Below are 18,144 nucleotides of genomic sequence, written 5' to 3'. Positions count from 1 at the left end.
GTTTAATAAATAGTTTCTTAGAAATTATATTACTATATACTTCTGATATATTTCCAACAAGACAAACATTTACACATTTAATGAAATACAGATGTAACACATATATGTATGTTTCATAGATATAAGCAGATTCACACATTGCAGATACATTTTAGATAGTATCAAGGATAAGTCTTATTGTCTTCTGAAGAAATATAGTATTTTAAAGCCCTGCATTTATTGAACACACAGGTTATTGAATAGATTTTAAAGACAATGCATCATATTATCTGTCAATCATTTTCTTTAAAGAATTGTGCCTAGAAAAACAGCATTAGCATTTATATTACAAATTACACGCTGTAATCCTACCCCATTTCTATTACATGAGAATCTGGGAGGGACTTTCCAGGTGATTCTGACAATTGCTGATGTTTTAGAACCAACAGTACAAGACTGTTTAAAAGAGGTTAGATTCACAATTCTTAAAGGAGATAACAAGAGTTTATCAATGAAGGAAGCAGTCAATTAATTTATTTTCAGGGCAATTTTTAAATTTCTGTGCAAATCTTAAGTTATCATTGTTTCAAAAAGATGGTATTTATTTACTGCTACATGTGTGCCACATTTGCAAAATATTCATAGCTACAGAATGCTAAACTCACAGCCCATTCTCTGAGAAGAATTTGGAGTATTCTTCATTACTTTGTGTGAATGTTTTCCCTAATTTTCCCCATCTGACAACTCTAATTCCCTTCAAATACTACATACACATTGTCTACCCGGAGATGCTCTACTTGGGAATGCAATACAAGACATACAGCACCAAACACGGTACTATTGCCCACCATATAGTAAGTCTGTGTAGTTCCCAGAATATAACACAATCTGAATTTTTAAAAATTTAACATTATATTTTTTATTTTCTTTACTTTTAAAACTTCTCTAGAAGGTGAACTTCATTTGAGCATGGACAGTATTAGTCTCATTCATAGATAAATCCTCTAGCCTGCACTGTGCTTGGTACACTCCAATCACTTGGTGTGTGGGGGTGGGAGATACAGAAATACAGTCTATGTGTAGAAAGTATAAAATCAAGATATTTGTTTGCTAAATATTGGTTCTGAAATACCTTTGTAATTAACCTAATAAAGTAAGTCCTCCCTTGTGAAGGATACAAAGATTTTCATCAGACCTCTTCTTAAGAAAAATTCTTTATATTTGACATCATGAGATCCAGTTCACAGCAGTTCTTTTATAAAGTATTAAGTTACCTTTAACTCAGTGGCAATCCGTAAGTCTTTTAAGTGTATAAATCCTTTATAACCGTACCTGACATTGCCGTGATTTGCTAAATCCATCTGTAGCAATTTTTTACCTTAAAGAAGTGCTAATCATGTTGAAGATGAGTTTCAGAAGACGCTATAAACCATGATTACTGTGAAAAACCAAATGAAAATGAATAAAAACTAATTTCTCTTTTGATGAGTTTTTAAAAGTTTTTCTTTTGTCACTCAATAATATCACTGAGGTTTTATGTATTCCTGCTCTGAAGTGAATATAGTATCAGTCCGAGTAATGAAAGCAAGATACTTCATTTAAGTTTCCCATAGAAATCATTATCTTAGTTTCTGTGTTCTTTTTGTTGCTGTAGAGTAACTCCACATTCATATTCTATATAAAATTAAATTATTTTTTATAGATACATCTTTCCTTGGGATAATATGTCAGTGGAAGCTGTTCACTTTTAAGTGGCTTATTTTCCCCTTTATGTATTCATTCCAGTTAAATAAATTATGAATATTATTTCTCCTACTCATAGCACAAAACACATTATTTTTTTAAGACACATTATCACAAGCTTGAGTCATTGTAATGTGGTGGCCTCAGCTAAACTACCAATTGAACTTTTCAGATGAAAACATTCAGATAGATTGTGCATTCATGAATAAAAATAAATTTGCTTTTCAGAGAGTTTGGCCGCTGGAAAGTAAATAACCTTGCAGTTGAGAGAAGAAATTTCCTTGGCTCCCCTCTGCCTCTTGCCCCTGAATTCTTCCGCAACATAAGACTTTTGGGACGTCGACCTACCCTTCAGCAAATCACAGAAAATCTTATCAAGAAATATGGAACACATTTCTTGCTATCTGCTACGCTGGGAGGTACGACTCTTTGAAAATATTTGTGCCTGTGTCATTGTGTAGAGAACTGCAAAATCATTTAGAAATGTCAGCCCAGATAGTTACAGCTTGAATAATTTGAGAATTCATTAACGAACTTGTTTAACACACTTACTGAGTGCTTACATTAAGAGATGGATATCAATTATTTTCTGTGTGAAAGCTATTTGCAACCAAATATACATTAAATATAGGAATATTTATACTCAATGATACATAGTGCTGTGGCAAATTTTGTTTTAAAAACTGAATAACAAGAATTCACAAGAGGGAATTATCATTTTTACTTACAGAAAGCAGGAAAGGTTTCCTGAAGCAAATGTAGAAGCATAATTAGATATTTTAGCCCAGTTTTTAGTACTTTTCACTGGGGTTGACATACAATATGGAGGACACAAATACTGTATCAATTAGGGTGCATAATGTGAAAATGTAGATTAATAATGCCATTTTAAAATCAATTTGTGAATTTGTAAAAGCTAGAAATACTGTTGATTAATTTATTTAAATATAGGCTTACCACAGTGATATACAATTCAGGGTTTTGAATATACTTAAGTGGTATTTGGGAAGTAATGCGCAATAAGAAAAATACAGTTTCCTCAATTTTAAAAATATCTCAGGGTTGTATGTATGTATTTTTCAAATATGGTTTCACATAACATCCACTTATATTTTTCATTTAGAAATGAATGGTATATTTTTTTTTAAAAAAAGATGTATAGAAATGCTATGAAAACAGAGATTCCCTACTTCCTTGCCAGTTTCTCAGTAAGTTTATAGGAGGCTGATTCATATCAGTGGTGCACTGTCTTGAATGACTGCTTCTTTTTTTCATTTCTTAGCCTTCCAAGGTGAGTCTTTTTATTTCCTGTACAAGCTTGTCAAACCTGTTAGAAAATCAGGCTGTTTAGGACCCCAGAATACATCCTGGATCCAACACTTGCCTTGTGTCTTCCTTAGGATCCTTAGACCTAGTTGTCACGGCTTCTTTTACTTAGCACTCCTAGAGTTCATACCCGCACAAGCCTTTTGAAAACCCATATCAGGTAACATTTACTGTTTTAACTTAGACTGAAAAATGTCCACGTGTGACCTAACCACCTTGCTTCTACATTATTGACTTAATGCTAGCTTTCATAACAGACCTCATACTTGTGTCCTTCTCATGCTCTATTTTTAGGTACAATGGTCCACATAATTTTCTACTCAAATGGTACCTTTTCATAGAGGCCTAGTTTATCAGCAAAAGAACCCAGGGAACACCATTATCCTTTGTTCTTCTATATTATTATGGTCTTACTTTGTATTCTTTGTAGTATTTATACAAAATTATTTCTATATGAGTATATGGTAGTTTATAATCACTTTTCTGTGCATTTTCTTGTAAATGGGCACCTGTATTTGTGATCATTTATTGCATGGCTACAATAGTGGTTGGTATGCAGTAGATTCTTGTACATATTCAAGGAATAATGAGAAAATCCATACACTGAAGATACTGAGGTCATCCAGTTTATTAAAGTAACATATTACAACAGTTACTGAGGATAATTGATATCTAAATCAATTAGAATATTGAATGAAAGAAGCAAATATTGAAATAAAAATGGGTCAATTTCACAAATAACTATCCAAAATTGGAGAGAATTTAGACCCCAACAAAGGCTTACAGATAAAACTGGAAAAGGTTAGGGAAGAAGCAGACCATGGGCATATTTAGGAAATGTAAGTCTGAAATACAACATCGAAGAATTAAAGGCATAGCATGTATGGTGTAAGCAGAAAGAAAAGTCTGGTTAGACATCCATGCTATCTCCATTGCCCTTATTCCAAAAACTAATCATAAAAAAATGAGACAAAGACATCAAACCTCGTGTTACTGAATTCTCTTTCCTTTTTGTATACCTAATGAGAGAATTTAAAACCTGTGGAACAACTTCTCTCAAGTTTACTTCTTTTACTAGAAATAGAGAAATACCTATGTGACAGATATGAGAGGATTAGTATAGATGTATAACAATGTCTTTAACAGCATATTCAGCATAATTGAACCATAAAATATGTCAAAGGTTTCATTACACTCTAATAGATAGCCAAATCATTATAAAACATCCCAATAATTATGAAAACTGATTCTGTCATATATGTGTCTTTCTGGCTTAGTAACGTCTGTTACTATAAATGCAATATTATCCATTATTTTCATAGATTCATTAAATATTTGAGTGGTTTTGAAAGTTATATTAGCATTCATTACTATAGCACCAACAAGTAGAACACTTCAAAAATTTCAGAATGTAAATATATTTACCAGATAAGTAAAGGTGAAAGAGGTAGAGGAAAGTCCAAGAAAACAGAATGAAAAATAAGTATGGATCTATTAGATCTAATAGATATGGATCTGAACGTTAGTAAAAAAAATTTTGGTAAATTTTAATGTATTTTTATTATTGTATTATGAATGCCACTTTGTAACTCTGGTTAGTTTTTATTTCATATTTCTGTGTTGCTACTGCTTTACAAGCCATATTTCAAAATCTTATGGAATTAAATCGATTTGGGGGTTGAGTATTCTAATCCTCACATCATATATCACTATTAGCTCAGGAAATTACCTTAGAGAAAACCCCAAAGTCTCCATTAACAGTAAACAGTAAACAACTATTTGCTACTTGATCCAGTCAACAAATTCAGTAGTTTGAGATATAAAAAACTAACATAAAAACACAAGTGTTGTCTTTGTACATCAGTAACAAATGTTCTCAAAAAATCAAGACAAAATCTTATTTACTTAATTACTAGCTATAATAAGTTAAAATACTTAGAAATAAATTTATCCAAAGTGCAGACGGATTTTTAATGAAAACTATAGATCATTGCTGAAAAATGTTGAAAAGGATACAATGAAAAGATTCCTCATGCTCATGCATTGGAATAATTAGTATTATTAAAATGTCTGTACTACTAATATGATCTACAGATTCACTGCAATCCCTACCAAAATGTCAATGACATTTTTCACAAAACTGAAAAACAATTATAATTTGTTAGAAAGCATTAAAAACTCTAAATAGCCAAAGCCTCCTTGAAGAAAAAGAACAACTGGGAAGAATTCCATTAAGCCAAATTCAAAATACACTTCAAAGCTACAGGAATCAATGACTGCAATGTGCTTTCTTAAAATTGCTTTACATCAGCTATTTACATCTTTTCCAAGCATCTCCTTAATTAAGACCTTAAGCATTAACATTTTTACTCATATTCTACTCTTTGTTCTTTGTTTGTTTGTCTTTGGTACGGGAATTGAACTCACAACCTCACACGTCCCAGGCAGGTGTCGTGTCGCTGAGATATACCCCTGGTCCTCATATTCTACTTTTCTAATATTTCTTGTACTTTGTGTTTGTAAGATTTCCTATTGAAATTTTTCTTCTCTAAATGTTACCTATATTTCCCTTCAGGAATCTCTTTTGGTTGATGTTAATAATTTAGTTTAAATGAATGAAATTAGTAAATAGTTTAAGACTATTAACTACCTTCAATTAAACTATATAGCGTGAATAATATCAGGCAATTTTAAAGTATTTCTATTGTAATTACTCTAAAGCTATTTTGATGCTCTAAATTCATCTTTTTAGCTTTATACATTTTACCCTATTGAACAGGAAATTGATTTATCTCATTTTTTAAAGAAAAAATGGTGGTATTTAACTTGAATTGAGTCTCTCTCATGTACTCTTTCTCTGTTTCTTTGTCTCTCTGTGATTTTCTGTTCTTTCTTTTTTGTGCTCTCCTAAATGTTTAAAACCAAGACATAATAATAACAACACAGTGATGTTATTTTGTATAGAAAGTAAATTAATTAAAGAATCCAGTTAGTTTAAAACTACATGTTTTCTAATTACTTAAATTTGGATAGTTGTTTTTAAATAAGCATAAAACTCTATCAATATTAAAGAGATGAGGAGGTAATAAATGAAAAATTGCTTTTTTTTTGGTCAAAGTTTTGCTTAATGTGTCATAGACACAAAACTGTAGATTGCATATTTGAAACCTTTAATAGGATATTTTATGACAGATAAAGCCAGCGATTGAATTGCTGTCCTATAGAGAAGATATATTATAAAGAAATGTCTTCAGTACACATCATTTTCCCTATTTCATTTTATACCTTATAGACTATTTATCAATATGATAATTCTGCTTGCTGTTATTTTGGACAATGATATCTAAACTCCGTCACTGTTCAAATTTCTAAAATAAGCTCTTCAATTTAAGGAATCAGTCTTAAAAAAATTGCACTCCTGGGATTTATTGATTTCTAGCTGTGGAATATATTTTGTGACTCTTTCAGTAATATAATTCATTATAAGACAATATATGACAAATAGTGAAATAGAAGTCTATCTGAGTGCTCAATGCAGAGTTACAAAAGTAGAAAAATAAAAAAGACAGAAGAAAGAGAAGGGCAAATATCAGCAGGGAAAACATAACTTTAAATTTATTGAACATTAATTAGAGGGAAGGGGAAGAAAAACCACTGGATCAGAGTGAGAGATGAGCATAAATACAGGTGGGTAAGAGAAACAGAGAACAAAATACTCACTAAAAGTTTATTTTTTTGTTTTTTCTCCGGTACGGAGAACCGAACTCTTGACCTTGCGTTTGCCAGGCAGGCGCTTTGCCGCTGAGCTAAATCCCCAGCCCCTAAAAGTTTATTAAAATGTTATAATAAAAAGTGATAACAACTTAACACTGGCCTTATCCGCATCTGCATAGCTATATAGCCTTATTCACTTGCAGAAGACCAAGGTATATGATTGCTCCTCAAGGTCGCAGCTGAGGAGGAGGAGAAGCGGGAGGCCTCCTCAAAGCCGGTCCCTTTCCTATACAGAGGTGCTTCATAAACCTGACTGCAGTACTGTGGGCAGAAATGAAAACATGAACTCCGTGCGGGTTGTTTATGTAACATACCTTCCTTTGTAGACAAATAAAGGAAAAATATTCTTTATCTACTAATTTTTTTTTGAAATTGGAACAAAATTTCACTCTAGGAACAAGTAGACAATATATTATTTTGCTACTTTAAAACAACTTAAAATAATGTTTTCATAACTAACATAAAAGCAAGTCAAGTTTTCTTATTGCTTTTGAAAGTACAGATTTTAAAAACCATAAATAAATATTTAAAATAGTTAAGCTCTTTTAATTTTCAGGAATTTATAAAATTTTTTTCTGAAAAATTCATATTCTGAAGATGTACCATTTAGTAACCATATTGCTAAATGTAAGAATTTCTTTACATATTAATTGTATATAAACATAGAAATACTTTCCTCATGTTGGAATGAAAATATTTGTGACTACGAGTAGGATTAAATTATAACAATAAATATTCAAAGTAACCACGTAATGTGTAAATAACTGTACCTTTAAAGTAGTTCTCTTTCACTGAAAAGTTTTACAAAACTTGGAAAAAATTTATGTCTCTTTTAAGGGAAGAATGAAGATTGGGAGTTAAATACAATGTGACGAGAATTTACATTAGATGTTTTCCTATTTCACTATTTCATTGAATTGCATTTCATTTCACTATTGCAGTGCAGTGCATTGCATTCATTTTCAGAAATTGAACTTTTCCTACTTTTCTGTATGTAAATTATTCTCTGTGTGAAGTAGCCACAGACTGTTTTTAATTCTCTGTCATATACCACCTTTCCCAAAATCAATTAACAGTGTCACTCTCATTTTCACTTGATTTTTCCTTAGAAAATGCAAGTTTCTTTTACTTTAGCTAAAGTAAAACATAATTGAAGTAAATTGCCAAATATATATGTATATATATATATATTCACCTAAAAATGTACAGAACTAACTTCTCTACCAGAACAGATATTTTGTTTTAGAAAGAAATACTGAAAGGAAAGGAAAACATTTTTTGAAGTTTATTATACTAGGAATTCTTAAAAAGAATGACTTCAGACATGAAAACTGACTATTATATATAAAACTACATATTTGTCTACATTTCTTAAACTTATTTAACCAGTATCTTATGATTAATTCGATCAGTGCTTTTTTCTATTCTGTTTCTCTTTATGTGGTAAAGAAAATGAAAGACCTGAAGTTAAAACAATATTTTTAATTTTAATACTTGATAAAGCAGTTACCTACTAAATTTTTTTAAAAATTTGTATAAATAATAACAAGTAGAAAAAGAGAAAAATGAACATATAATTGTTTTGTTAGTTGATTTTAATAGTGATTAAATCATAGAATATTGGACATGTGACTATACTTTTCAGGTTTTTTATGTAATACATCCATAGGGCACACAAGTAGTGCATCCATTGTTTGACAAACACATACTGTGTTAACTGTGACAGTTCAAAGACCTGAGAATTTCCTCAGATGAATATTGAAGTCACTGATAAAGGATGACATTTAAATTGGTATGAATTTCACTGTGGTTTAAACTCTCCTTACTTGAGTGTGGTCCATGGATCAACAGCACTGTTGTCACTTTCTAGCTTGTTAGAAATGAAGAATCTCAGATTTTATCCCAGATTAATAAATCAAAATCTAAATTTGAAAAAGATTTCCAGATGATTTATATGCACATCGAGCCTGAGCCACAATTTCCTAGTATCTATATAAATTTAAGGTACTTTCAATTGTTCCAGAAGTCTCATGTCAGAGAATTAATCTTAAAGAATAATAACAACAATTTGTTACCACACATAGCAAAAATGTTCAAAATCTTCCATTTAACCTTGTTTGTGAACAGCTTCAAAATTAGAAGTAATTTAATTGCATTTCACTCTAGGCAAATTCATTGCCGCCTAACCTTGAAGCTAATTCCCATTTTTTTTTTCTTATTCATGTAATTGTATTACAAAGAATATTACGGCTTCAGAAAACTTGTGTTTAGAAATATTTCAGTTTCATCTTGATGATAACTGTTAATCACAGTAAGGTCACTTGCTTTCCTTCACATTGTTTTGCAAAACATTTTATATTTCTTTGTGCAAGCTATGTTCTTCCCATACGTTCATAAAGATAGCTGTGCTCTTCCCATAATATCTTAAAGATGTCAGTTGGTGTTAAGCCAACATACCCATTTCTATTTTTTTTTAAATCTCTATATTTGTTTCCTCATCACTGAAGCCTATTTTTCTGCTGCTTACATCATTTTCCTGAAAGTGTCTTTTTCCTCCCACTGTTCTCTATTAGTAAGTAGAGATTACCAGGCTTTCACATGTTAGGAAATAATGAAAATTGGTGAGAACAAAGTAAAACAGCGAAGGGAATATAACTGCAATTGTACAACACACTAAATACTGCAGATTCCAACACAGGGAATTTTTCCAAGTATTTTCCTTATCTTCCATAATTCTATGCATGGAAATAAAAATGGGAAAAAAATCCAGTCAGAGGTAAAGAGCATGAAAGTTCTTTAATTTCTGTTTCCCCTGGATTTAATATAGATGAGTTGAATATCAGGATTAAAAAAACATAATTTTAGTGTTATAACATAACAAAAGTGCTTAGACCTCCAAACTTCCATATATAATAGCAAGTTCATAATCACACCTAACATGACACAACTATCCTGTGTGAAATTAAAATGCTCTTATTCCCTTCCCAGCACTGGGAGATGCGTACACTTGGTATTCTACACTTAATGTTGTCATGTAGACTTAACAATTAAATAATTTTACTTAATGGCCTATATTAAGTTAATCCATATTATATTGCAATGAAAGAAAGATATCTGCTTAATATACATGTGTAAAGGGGTGAGTATATTAATACAATAGGAAACAAATACTCATCACAATTGCAGTCTTTCTTTCTGTAACTGGTCATGTGGTTGTAGCTGATATTCATGGATAACTTCTCTTACTACCTTAGCATCCCGTTTGCTTCAGTTGGCGCCTCAGCAGGTCTTGCTTCTTTACCTGACAGTTTAACCTATACCTTCATTCCTGAATGTAAGCCACTTATCTTCCTTCCTGTATAGTTTCCCATTGAGCCTAATAACAGGACATGGTAATTTAGGAAATGTCTCAAGTGGTCGCCTGTAATCTAAACCTATTCTTTGTTCACATTGTGAGGTGGTCCAGTTTTCCCTTGGTAGTGCAGATCAAACACTCCTGCCAACAGCATAGCTCCCTTTATAGTTTGGTGCCATACTGGGCATTCAAGATTCTTCTCTGCTGCTAGGAATTGAGCATTCAGCAGTGGCTGTAGTCTGTTCAGCCTTGGCGAGTGGAAGTCCATGTTGCAGAGTCCATGAATAATTTCCCTGCCAGCGAACATGTCCATTTTATTCATGACCTTATTGTGTAATAACAGAGGTGGCTGAGAAAAGAGATTGATTGCCCCAGAGAGTAAGTCATTCTATCCACTTGATTCCTAAAGTTCTTTTCTACCAAGATCACCTTTTGGTGAGAATTTCATGGTAGAAAAATATCTGCACATCCCTCTCCCAAAAGGAAAGCTCTATTCACATACTTTTTCCTATATTATCATGGTCTGCAATTTTTCATTATACTACCTCCAAATTCCTGACCTTCCAGCCAGATTGTTGACTACAGCATACAAATTGGTATATAGTCACATATGTTGCCATTTTTTCTTCCAATAAAAATATATGACAATGTGAATGGACAACTCTGCCACTGTGAAGATTTACCTTCACCACTGTGCTTCATTGGTGTCCTGGGAAAGGGTAGTAATACATCTGTCTACTTTCCTGTAGTGCTTGGAGTGTATGTGCAACCATTTCTAAACCTGAACCTAATCTTTTCCTCTGACCACTTGTCATACACTGTACTCTATGAGGCCATAAGTGCATGCAAGGAATCAAAAGGCAGTCCTATATAGCACCACAGGAATTTCGTGCACCTGTTCATGTAACTTTCTTGTAGTTAGAAAACGTGCTGAGTCCCAGTCACTTATACACCTCCATTTGGTGGAGGGCTCTTGTAGCATATATCCTACTTTATGACTGGTTGGGAAAGAAGGCACTCATTTCCTGATAGGCAGTTTGGGTTGCATTGTAACTTCATATCCCATAACCAACTATTCAGTTTCTACTAAGGCCGAGTAGCAGGCCAGGGGCTGTGTCTCAAAGTGAGAGTAGTTTCTTGAACATACTGACAAAGCCTTGCTGCAAAATCCTAGGGACACCACTATGAGTTGCCTATAGGGGCCCCAGTGAATCTTCGTACAGAATCCCTATACCTACTGACACCGAAAAGGTCACTGGATCTGCTGGATCATGTGACCCAAGAGGAAGAGCTGCATGTATAGCAGCTTGGATGATTTGCAGTCTCACTCAAACCAGCAGATTTCTGAGTAACCCAATAATGGGTCCAAGAGAGGGGTGGGTTACCTCCAAACTCCAAATAGGGCCAGTCGGTGTTATTCTCCTTACTTGCTTCTAGGAAGCACCAGATCCAGGAAGTTATCATTGTCCTTAGGGGTGCTGTATCCACATGCCTCACACCACTGGACTTTGAGAAATTTCAGTGAGGTAGAAGGCCCTTAAATTTTGGCTGGATTTATTTACCATCTTCTGACCTACAGATGTTTAACCAGCAAGTGTGGTTGCTACCCCTCATTCACTTGATCCAATCGAAACATTAGCATTAATGTAGTGGGTCACTGTGATATCCTGTGGAAGAAAAAGATGATCAAGATTCCTGTAAAGTAAATTGTGACCCTCACAGAATTCCAATTGGACAAGTCTCATCTGCATGATTTCTATGCAGGATAATCACATCTTCTTATCTCCATAATTCTTTATCCTTTTCACATTCTAGCAGACTCAGAATCTTTAATCCTTTTCAAAGTTACATCACAAAATGTGCCTATGTCCCTTCAAACCTGTCACACTTATGAGCCACAGCTGTTTTTTTTTTTAAATGAAAATTACCTCTGAACAAATGTTTTGTTGAGTTTTCAAATCTAAATAAATCGTACCATTTACATGATGTTGAGTACTTGTGAATTTGAACTGTAAAGGTATATTGCAGGCCTTCCCAACTGAAAGCAAATTGCTTCTCCTGGGCCTTACAGTAGTTGTAGATAACAGAGGCATTTATCAAATGTATAGCTGCATACCAGATATTGGAAACATGTTAATCTACACAAGCTGAGAAACTACATCTGGTACAGCAATTGCAATTAGAATCACCACTTTATTAAGCTTATAGTAATCCACGACCATTCTCCTGGGCTATGCAGGCCAAATAAGAGAACTAAATGTGTTGGATACAACCACCTCTGCATCTTTCATGCCCTTGATGGTGCAACTAATCACTGCACTCCCTTCAGGGATATGATATTTTCCTTGATTTACTATTTTCTCACGTATGATCAACTATAACAACTCCTTTTGAGCCTTTTCACCATAGCAGCCTTTGTTGTAAAGGTCAGGGAATTAATATGGGGTTTCTGCCAAGTACTAGCTATGTCTCTGTCAATTATGCATTCTGGAACTAGGGGGGAAAAAGGATGGATTCTAACATCTATTAGAGCAGTGAATTCTTCTTTGGGTAAAACTCTTACTCTTCCAAAAATGTAAAAAATTATTGTACACTCACTGAATTCACTGGGTCTCACAAGTGGCAAATTAGAATAATCAAAAGGAAAGGTATTTCATATTACTTTAAACAGTTCACAGCAATGAACTCTCAGTATTCTCCATGTTATCAAAAGGGAAGACCATGGAAACTAGGCCTCATCAATTAGAAAGTCAATTCAAGGAAGCACTAAACTGATTAGAAAAATTCATACTTAACATTCTATTTGTCTAGAACTATTCTCAGTATGATGATCAATATTAGATTTCTGTACAGAAAAGGAAGACTGGAGGTCTTCAGAATGGGAACACTGCTTTCTTCTTTTCCTTTATATTCGATCCAGGCTATAATCCTATTACTCCTTGCCTTCCATATCTACTGTGGGGGTTCTTCCCTCAGCTTGGTGGCCTGCCTATCTGTCATCCACAGACACATCCAGATCTGTGGTTTACTGATATGCTAGGCATGTGCTAATTCATGCAAATTGACACACTGACTGAAGATCACACTGATATGATATTTAGACAGTAATGTATGTTCAATTGTTTTGTTGTTCTCATTCTTTTTAAAAATGTCTTTCAGTATATGCTTTAATGTCCTTAAACCATCACAAAGGTTCAGTTGGGTAAGTCTCACCTGAGTGATTTCCATGTGGAACAATCATTTTCTTTCTTTTCCCCATAATCATTGATCCCTTTCACATTCTAAAGGACTCAGAATGTTTAATCCTTCTTAAAATCACATCATAAAACATATCAATGTCTCTTAGTAACCATGTCATACTTGTGAGCCACAGCTGCTAAAAAAAAAAAAAATTAAAATTACCTCTGAACACAATTTTAGTGGAGTTTCCAAATCTGAATACTTCACAACATTTACAGAGAATTCTAATAAACTTGTATAATTACATGGAAAATTTATGGTAAAACTTGAGAGTACATTCTTCTTTCTCAGCATTGACTATAAAAATCCCAGTGCTGAAAACATAAATATTACAAATGTATGGTAGCTGTGTACACTTGTTCTTACAAATTAAATCTCTTAGAGGAAAAAAAAAAGGCCTATTCTCCAAGCAGATGGAGAGAATTTGCCAAAAGTCTTATTTGATAATCTATCATTTATAATATGGATATGTAACGTCAGCATAGGCTAGCCAGCTAACATTAAATAATAGTCTGGTCTGGTATAAGTGTAGGTTTGAAAGGGACATTCATAAAAGAACAATTAAGCAATTTATTCTGCAGCTTTAAGCTGCCTCTCACGCTTCAGTGCAGGGAGGCTTCTGCACACACAGATTAAGCTTTTGCAGTAGAAAAGAACCACGAGCAACTTACATGCGAGTTCTGTTTATCAGGCTATTGGAAATGATCATTTACTACCATCTCACAATCTTTAACAATCCCAATATTTTATTAAAGTAACACTAGAAAGTAGATTTGACTAAATCCAAGTTCCTGTGATGAAATTCAATAATCTAAAACACTATAAATTTATAAGGTCCTCATTTATAATAAGGCCATAATAAAAATAGGAAAGGGTAGGAAACCAACATTTTCTGTAAACGTGCTATGTGTTCTGCCATATGTGTTAAGGAAGTATAATGTTCAATCTTTCCAAAGATTTGAGAAAATGAGAGCAGTGTATGTAAGTTTTCCATAAATCGGAAGGCTAAGAGAAAATGTACAAGGTATGATCAAATTATGTGTTGAATATGTAAATTTCATAAAACTTACAGTGAAAGATATATTACATCAGTCTCACTCAAAACACTCCCTTCTCCCTTTGAATTTGACTCTCCCAACCACTTTCTTTTTTTTGTTTTTTTTTCCAGTACAGGGAATCAAACTCATAACCTCGTGCTTGCCAAGCAGGCTCTGTGCCACTGAGCTAAATCCCCAGCCCCTCCACTTTCTGAATTGATTCAGGAAATCCCCCTTTATCAGAGCCTTTATGAGGTCTGATCACAATGTGAAGAATGCTGCAGCTGAGTGTCACACAATGGAAGGGCAGAACGACAAAGGCAATGTGGGTTGTCCTTATCCGCTTTATTCACTGATTCTGACACATGAAACTTATGGCTCTTCCCTAAATAAAACATATAAATGCATTAAGACATTGAAGCAGCCCTGAAAATGGACTAAATACACTCCTGAAATAGGATTTTTTAAACCGGGAGGATTGGATTAGTGTGTGTGAGAATGAATATTTTGAGTGGGATAGATGACATTATATCTGTGGTTATACGATTTTTTTCACAAATGCAAACATCCTTCAATTATTGATCATATCACATAAATTTACTAGCATCCAAAAGGCATCAAAAAAGAGGAACTGCATGCTGTAGGGATTTGGCCTTACATGTATGAGTCCCAACCCTATGACTTCCTCCCCTTCATGATATCTCTTTACTCCAGAGCTGTGTAATTCAAACTGAAAAGAGAATCATAAATAAAATGAGTACAAAAGTATACTAACATTTGCAACATTTCCTGATATTCCTTTTTATCTGAAATGCATATGTATTTTTCAGAGTAGAAATAAGAATACATAGTAACTTGCAACTTATAAGCAAATAATGATACCTTGAGAAACAAATCAGTTTTTACTACTTTAAAAATAGAGAAAAAAAAAAACCTGTCATAAATAATGACATAAACCACCATTTCTCTATGTTCATCTCTGCTTAAGTATATATTACTCTCATTTTCATTTCAGCTGTTACAAAAAGGTTGTTCTAAAACAGTGATCACTGGCTCTGGCTATGCGTCTTTTTTCAATTGTATTACAGAATGGTGTAATACTTGAAAAGATATTCTTAAATCAAATAATTTTAGTTTTCTTTTAAAAAGCATATGATATTCTTGCCTTTTCTGGTAAGGTGATGAACTAGAGTCCTAACAATACAAAGGACATAGATGTTTCTCCAGGAAAGCAAAAGTATAGAAGATGTGACCGAAACAGTGTTAACTTTCAAATTTCAAAACAATAATACAGTAAAAGAAAGATTGCTACTAATGTTCTTTCAAGCACCCCTACCCCCTTGGAACACAAGTATCCCATCATTCTTGCCACTTTTTAAAACAGTTCTGGAAGTCTGCTTTCATAAGTGTCTTAAAATGCGCTGTTATGGTTTGTTTTTGTTTTATTTGTTTGTTTGTTTTCTGGTACGGGGAATCAAACTTACGCTTGCCAGGCAGGTGCTGTGCCACTGAGCTAAATCCCCAGCCCCTAAACTGTGCTGTTATGATTCCTTAATGTTATGAAGAAAACTCAAGACATTTACCTTTCAAGACACTTTGACTTTGATGAATGATCAGAAATTGACTGGTGCTCAATCTAGTGAATAACGTATGTATTTTTTTCTTTCTTTTACAAACTTTCCTTCCCATTGAATGTCACTGGACAACACTCACTGTGTTTTTGATCATACCTGGTAAAAATACTTAGGGATTCAGACTTTACAAACTGCTTCAGAAAACAGAAAGGCGATGGGCTAGTGTGTTCCAAGGGATCTGAAGTATTTTGAAGGGGAAGAAGTCCATGTGTCTTTTATCGTATAAATACTTTTAAATTTAAACATGTACTATATATTTTGATCACACCTTATAGAAAGAGGAGTTAGAGAAGTACATTGGAGGAATTTTGTTCTCTGTGTATGAATGAAGCATATAGTATAGGGTTAATGAATTTATAAAATAAGCAGATAGGCAGTCTTTCATTCTTGAAAATTATAGAAAAGGCCTAAAATTATTAGAATTGTCTATAGGTAGAAGGAGTTCCTTTATGCAGGGCTAAAGAGTTGTGAATAAAGGGAGGGGAATAGCCTGAGAAGAACTTAGCATGCTTAGTATAGTCTAATCACATTTTGCACCCTTCACAGCTAAGGTTCATGCTTGCAATTGCTCTTTGAGGAAAGAGTTATCATGTTCCTGTTTCATGAGAGGAAACTAAGTTTTAAGTTATATGATTTAATATCTATTCAGTTATTAAACTGAAGGCAGGCTTAGAACCCAAATCTGTTTAATAGTAAAAGTGGAAACATTTACAGTGAAAATATAATAACAAATTCTACATTTCTCTGTCTTCCAGGAAATCATAATCCCATGAAATTATCTCTTCTAGTGCTTTAATTATCTCTTCTGTTCAGTGATATAGTTTTTCAATTAATGCTTAAATATCTCTAGTAATGGGAAAATTCACTACAATACAAATGGATACCTATTGAAAGTATCTTTTCACATATTTAAGTGGTCCTCTTGCAACTCCGCAAGGCAAAACTAAATATCCACTTAGTCAAATGAGCTGATGCTCTGAATTTAATGTATTTCTGGATTGGAGAATGTATTATGCATGTGATACACACATATGCAGGTATAAATTTGTAAGCTTCCTTCCAAACACTGGAAACTTCAGGAAGCATTGTGAGTTCAGCAATGTGAGCTTTTCCAAAAGTTTTTTTGTGTATTTTTAATGGAATCACCTGGGAACTCTAAATCACCTATGACTACATTTCCCCTCATAATATTAACTATACACTTACCAATTATTTAGGAAAACTTTTGTTAAGAATTAACTTTTTTTTGTGCGTGTGGTACCAGGGATCGAACTCAGGACCTTGTGCATGCCTGGCAGGTGCGTGTGCCACTGAGCTGTATCCCAAGCCCAGGAATTAACATTTTAAACCTGGGCCCGGTGTTTAATGAGAGTTGTGAAAACTCAGGTCCTCTAACTTATTCCTTTGCTCTTGTCTAATTTTACAGTCCCTTATACCTCCTTTGTGCTGTCATGTCATTTCTCTCTCTGTTTCTCTTTCTCTTTGTGTGTGTCTATGTCTCTGCCCGTGCCTTTGCCTGTGTCTGTGTCTCTCGCCCCTTTTTTAAAATTCCACATGTGAGCGAAAACATGTCATACTTTTTCTCTGAGTATGGTTAATTTTGCTTAGCATGATGATCTCCAGTTGAATTCATTTGTTTGTAGATGGCATAATTTTGTTCACTTATGGCCAAAAATACTATAATACGTATATATGCCATTTTTCCTTATGAATTTATCATCACTGATGGGCACCTAGAATGGTTCCATATTTTGGCCATTGTGAATTTCAAATACTTTCTTTTTAATTAACACGAATCAATTATTTTGATAAACTTCCTATGTTAACATTTAACTTTGTGGACAGCTTTTGTCTACTTGATTTAATTTGATGTTTTATAAACAGATAAATTGTTTTCACAAAGTGCTTTCAGTTTTTAGTGATCATTGCAAGGTAGTTACAGAAAGGGAACTTTCTTCCAAAAGCATTCCTCTATCCTCTTCCTTTCCTTTTCCTTTTTTTTTTTTTTTATTATTATTATTATTTTTTTTTTTTTGGTTTTTCTCCGGTACCAGGA

At 33.4% G+C, this 18,144-nt stretch overlaps 1 protein-coding gene across 3 annotated transcripts in view; it reads left to right on the top strand.

Annotated features, from left to right (window-relative positions):
- Window positions 1-18,144, top strand: part of Brinp3 (bone morphogenetic protein/retinoic acid inducible neural-specific 3) — a 370,214-nt gene that overhangs the window by 167,378 nt on the left and 184,692 nt on the right. For all 3 annotated transcript variants that reach the window (XM_005375093.2, XM_005375094.2, XM_005375095.2), the window contains exon 3: window positions 1,951-2,141. In XM_005375093.2, coding sequence (XP_005375150.1) covers window positions 1,951-2,141 — 191 coding nt within the window. The remainder of the gene's footprint in view (window positions 1-1,950; window positions 2,142-18,144) is intronic.

Source organism: Chinchilla lanigera, unplaced genomic scaffold (assembly GCF_000276665.1).
Source record: "Chinchilla lanigera isolate Chin_1 unplaced genomic scaffold, ChiLan1.0 scaffold00005, whole genome shotgun sequence".
NCBI lineage: Eukaryota > Metazoa > Chordata > Mammalia > Rodentia > Chinchillidae > Chinchilla > Chinchilla lanigera.
Note: the sequence above shows the minus strand (reverse complement) of the source record. Positions and strands in the feature narration are given on the sequence as shown.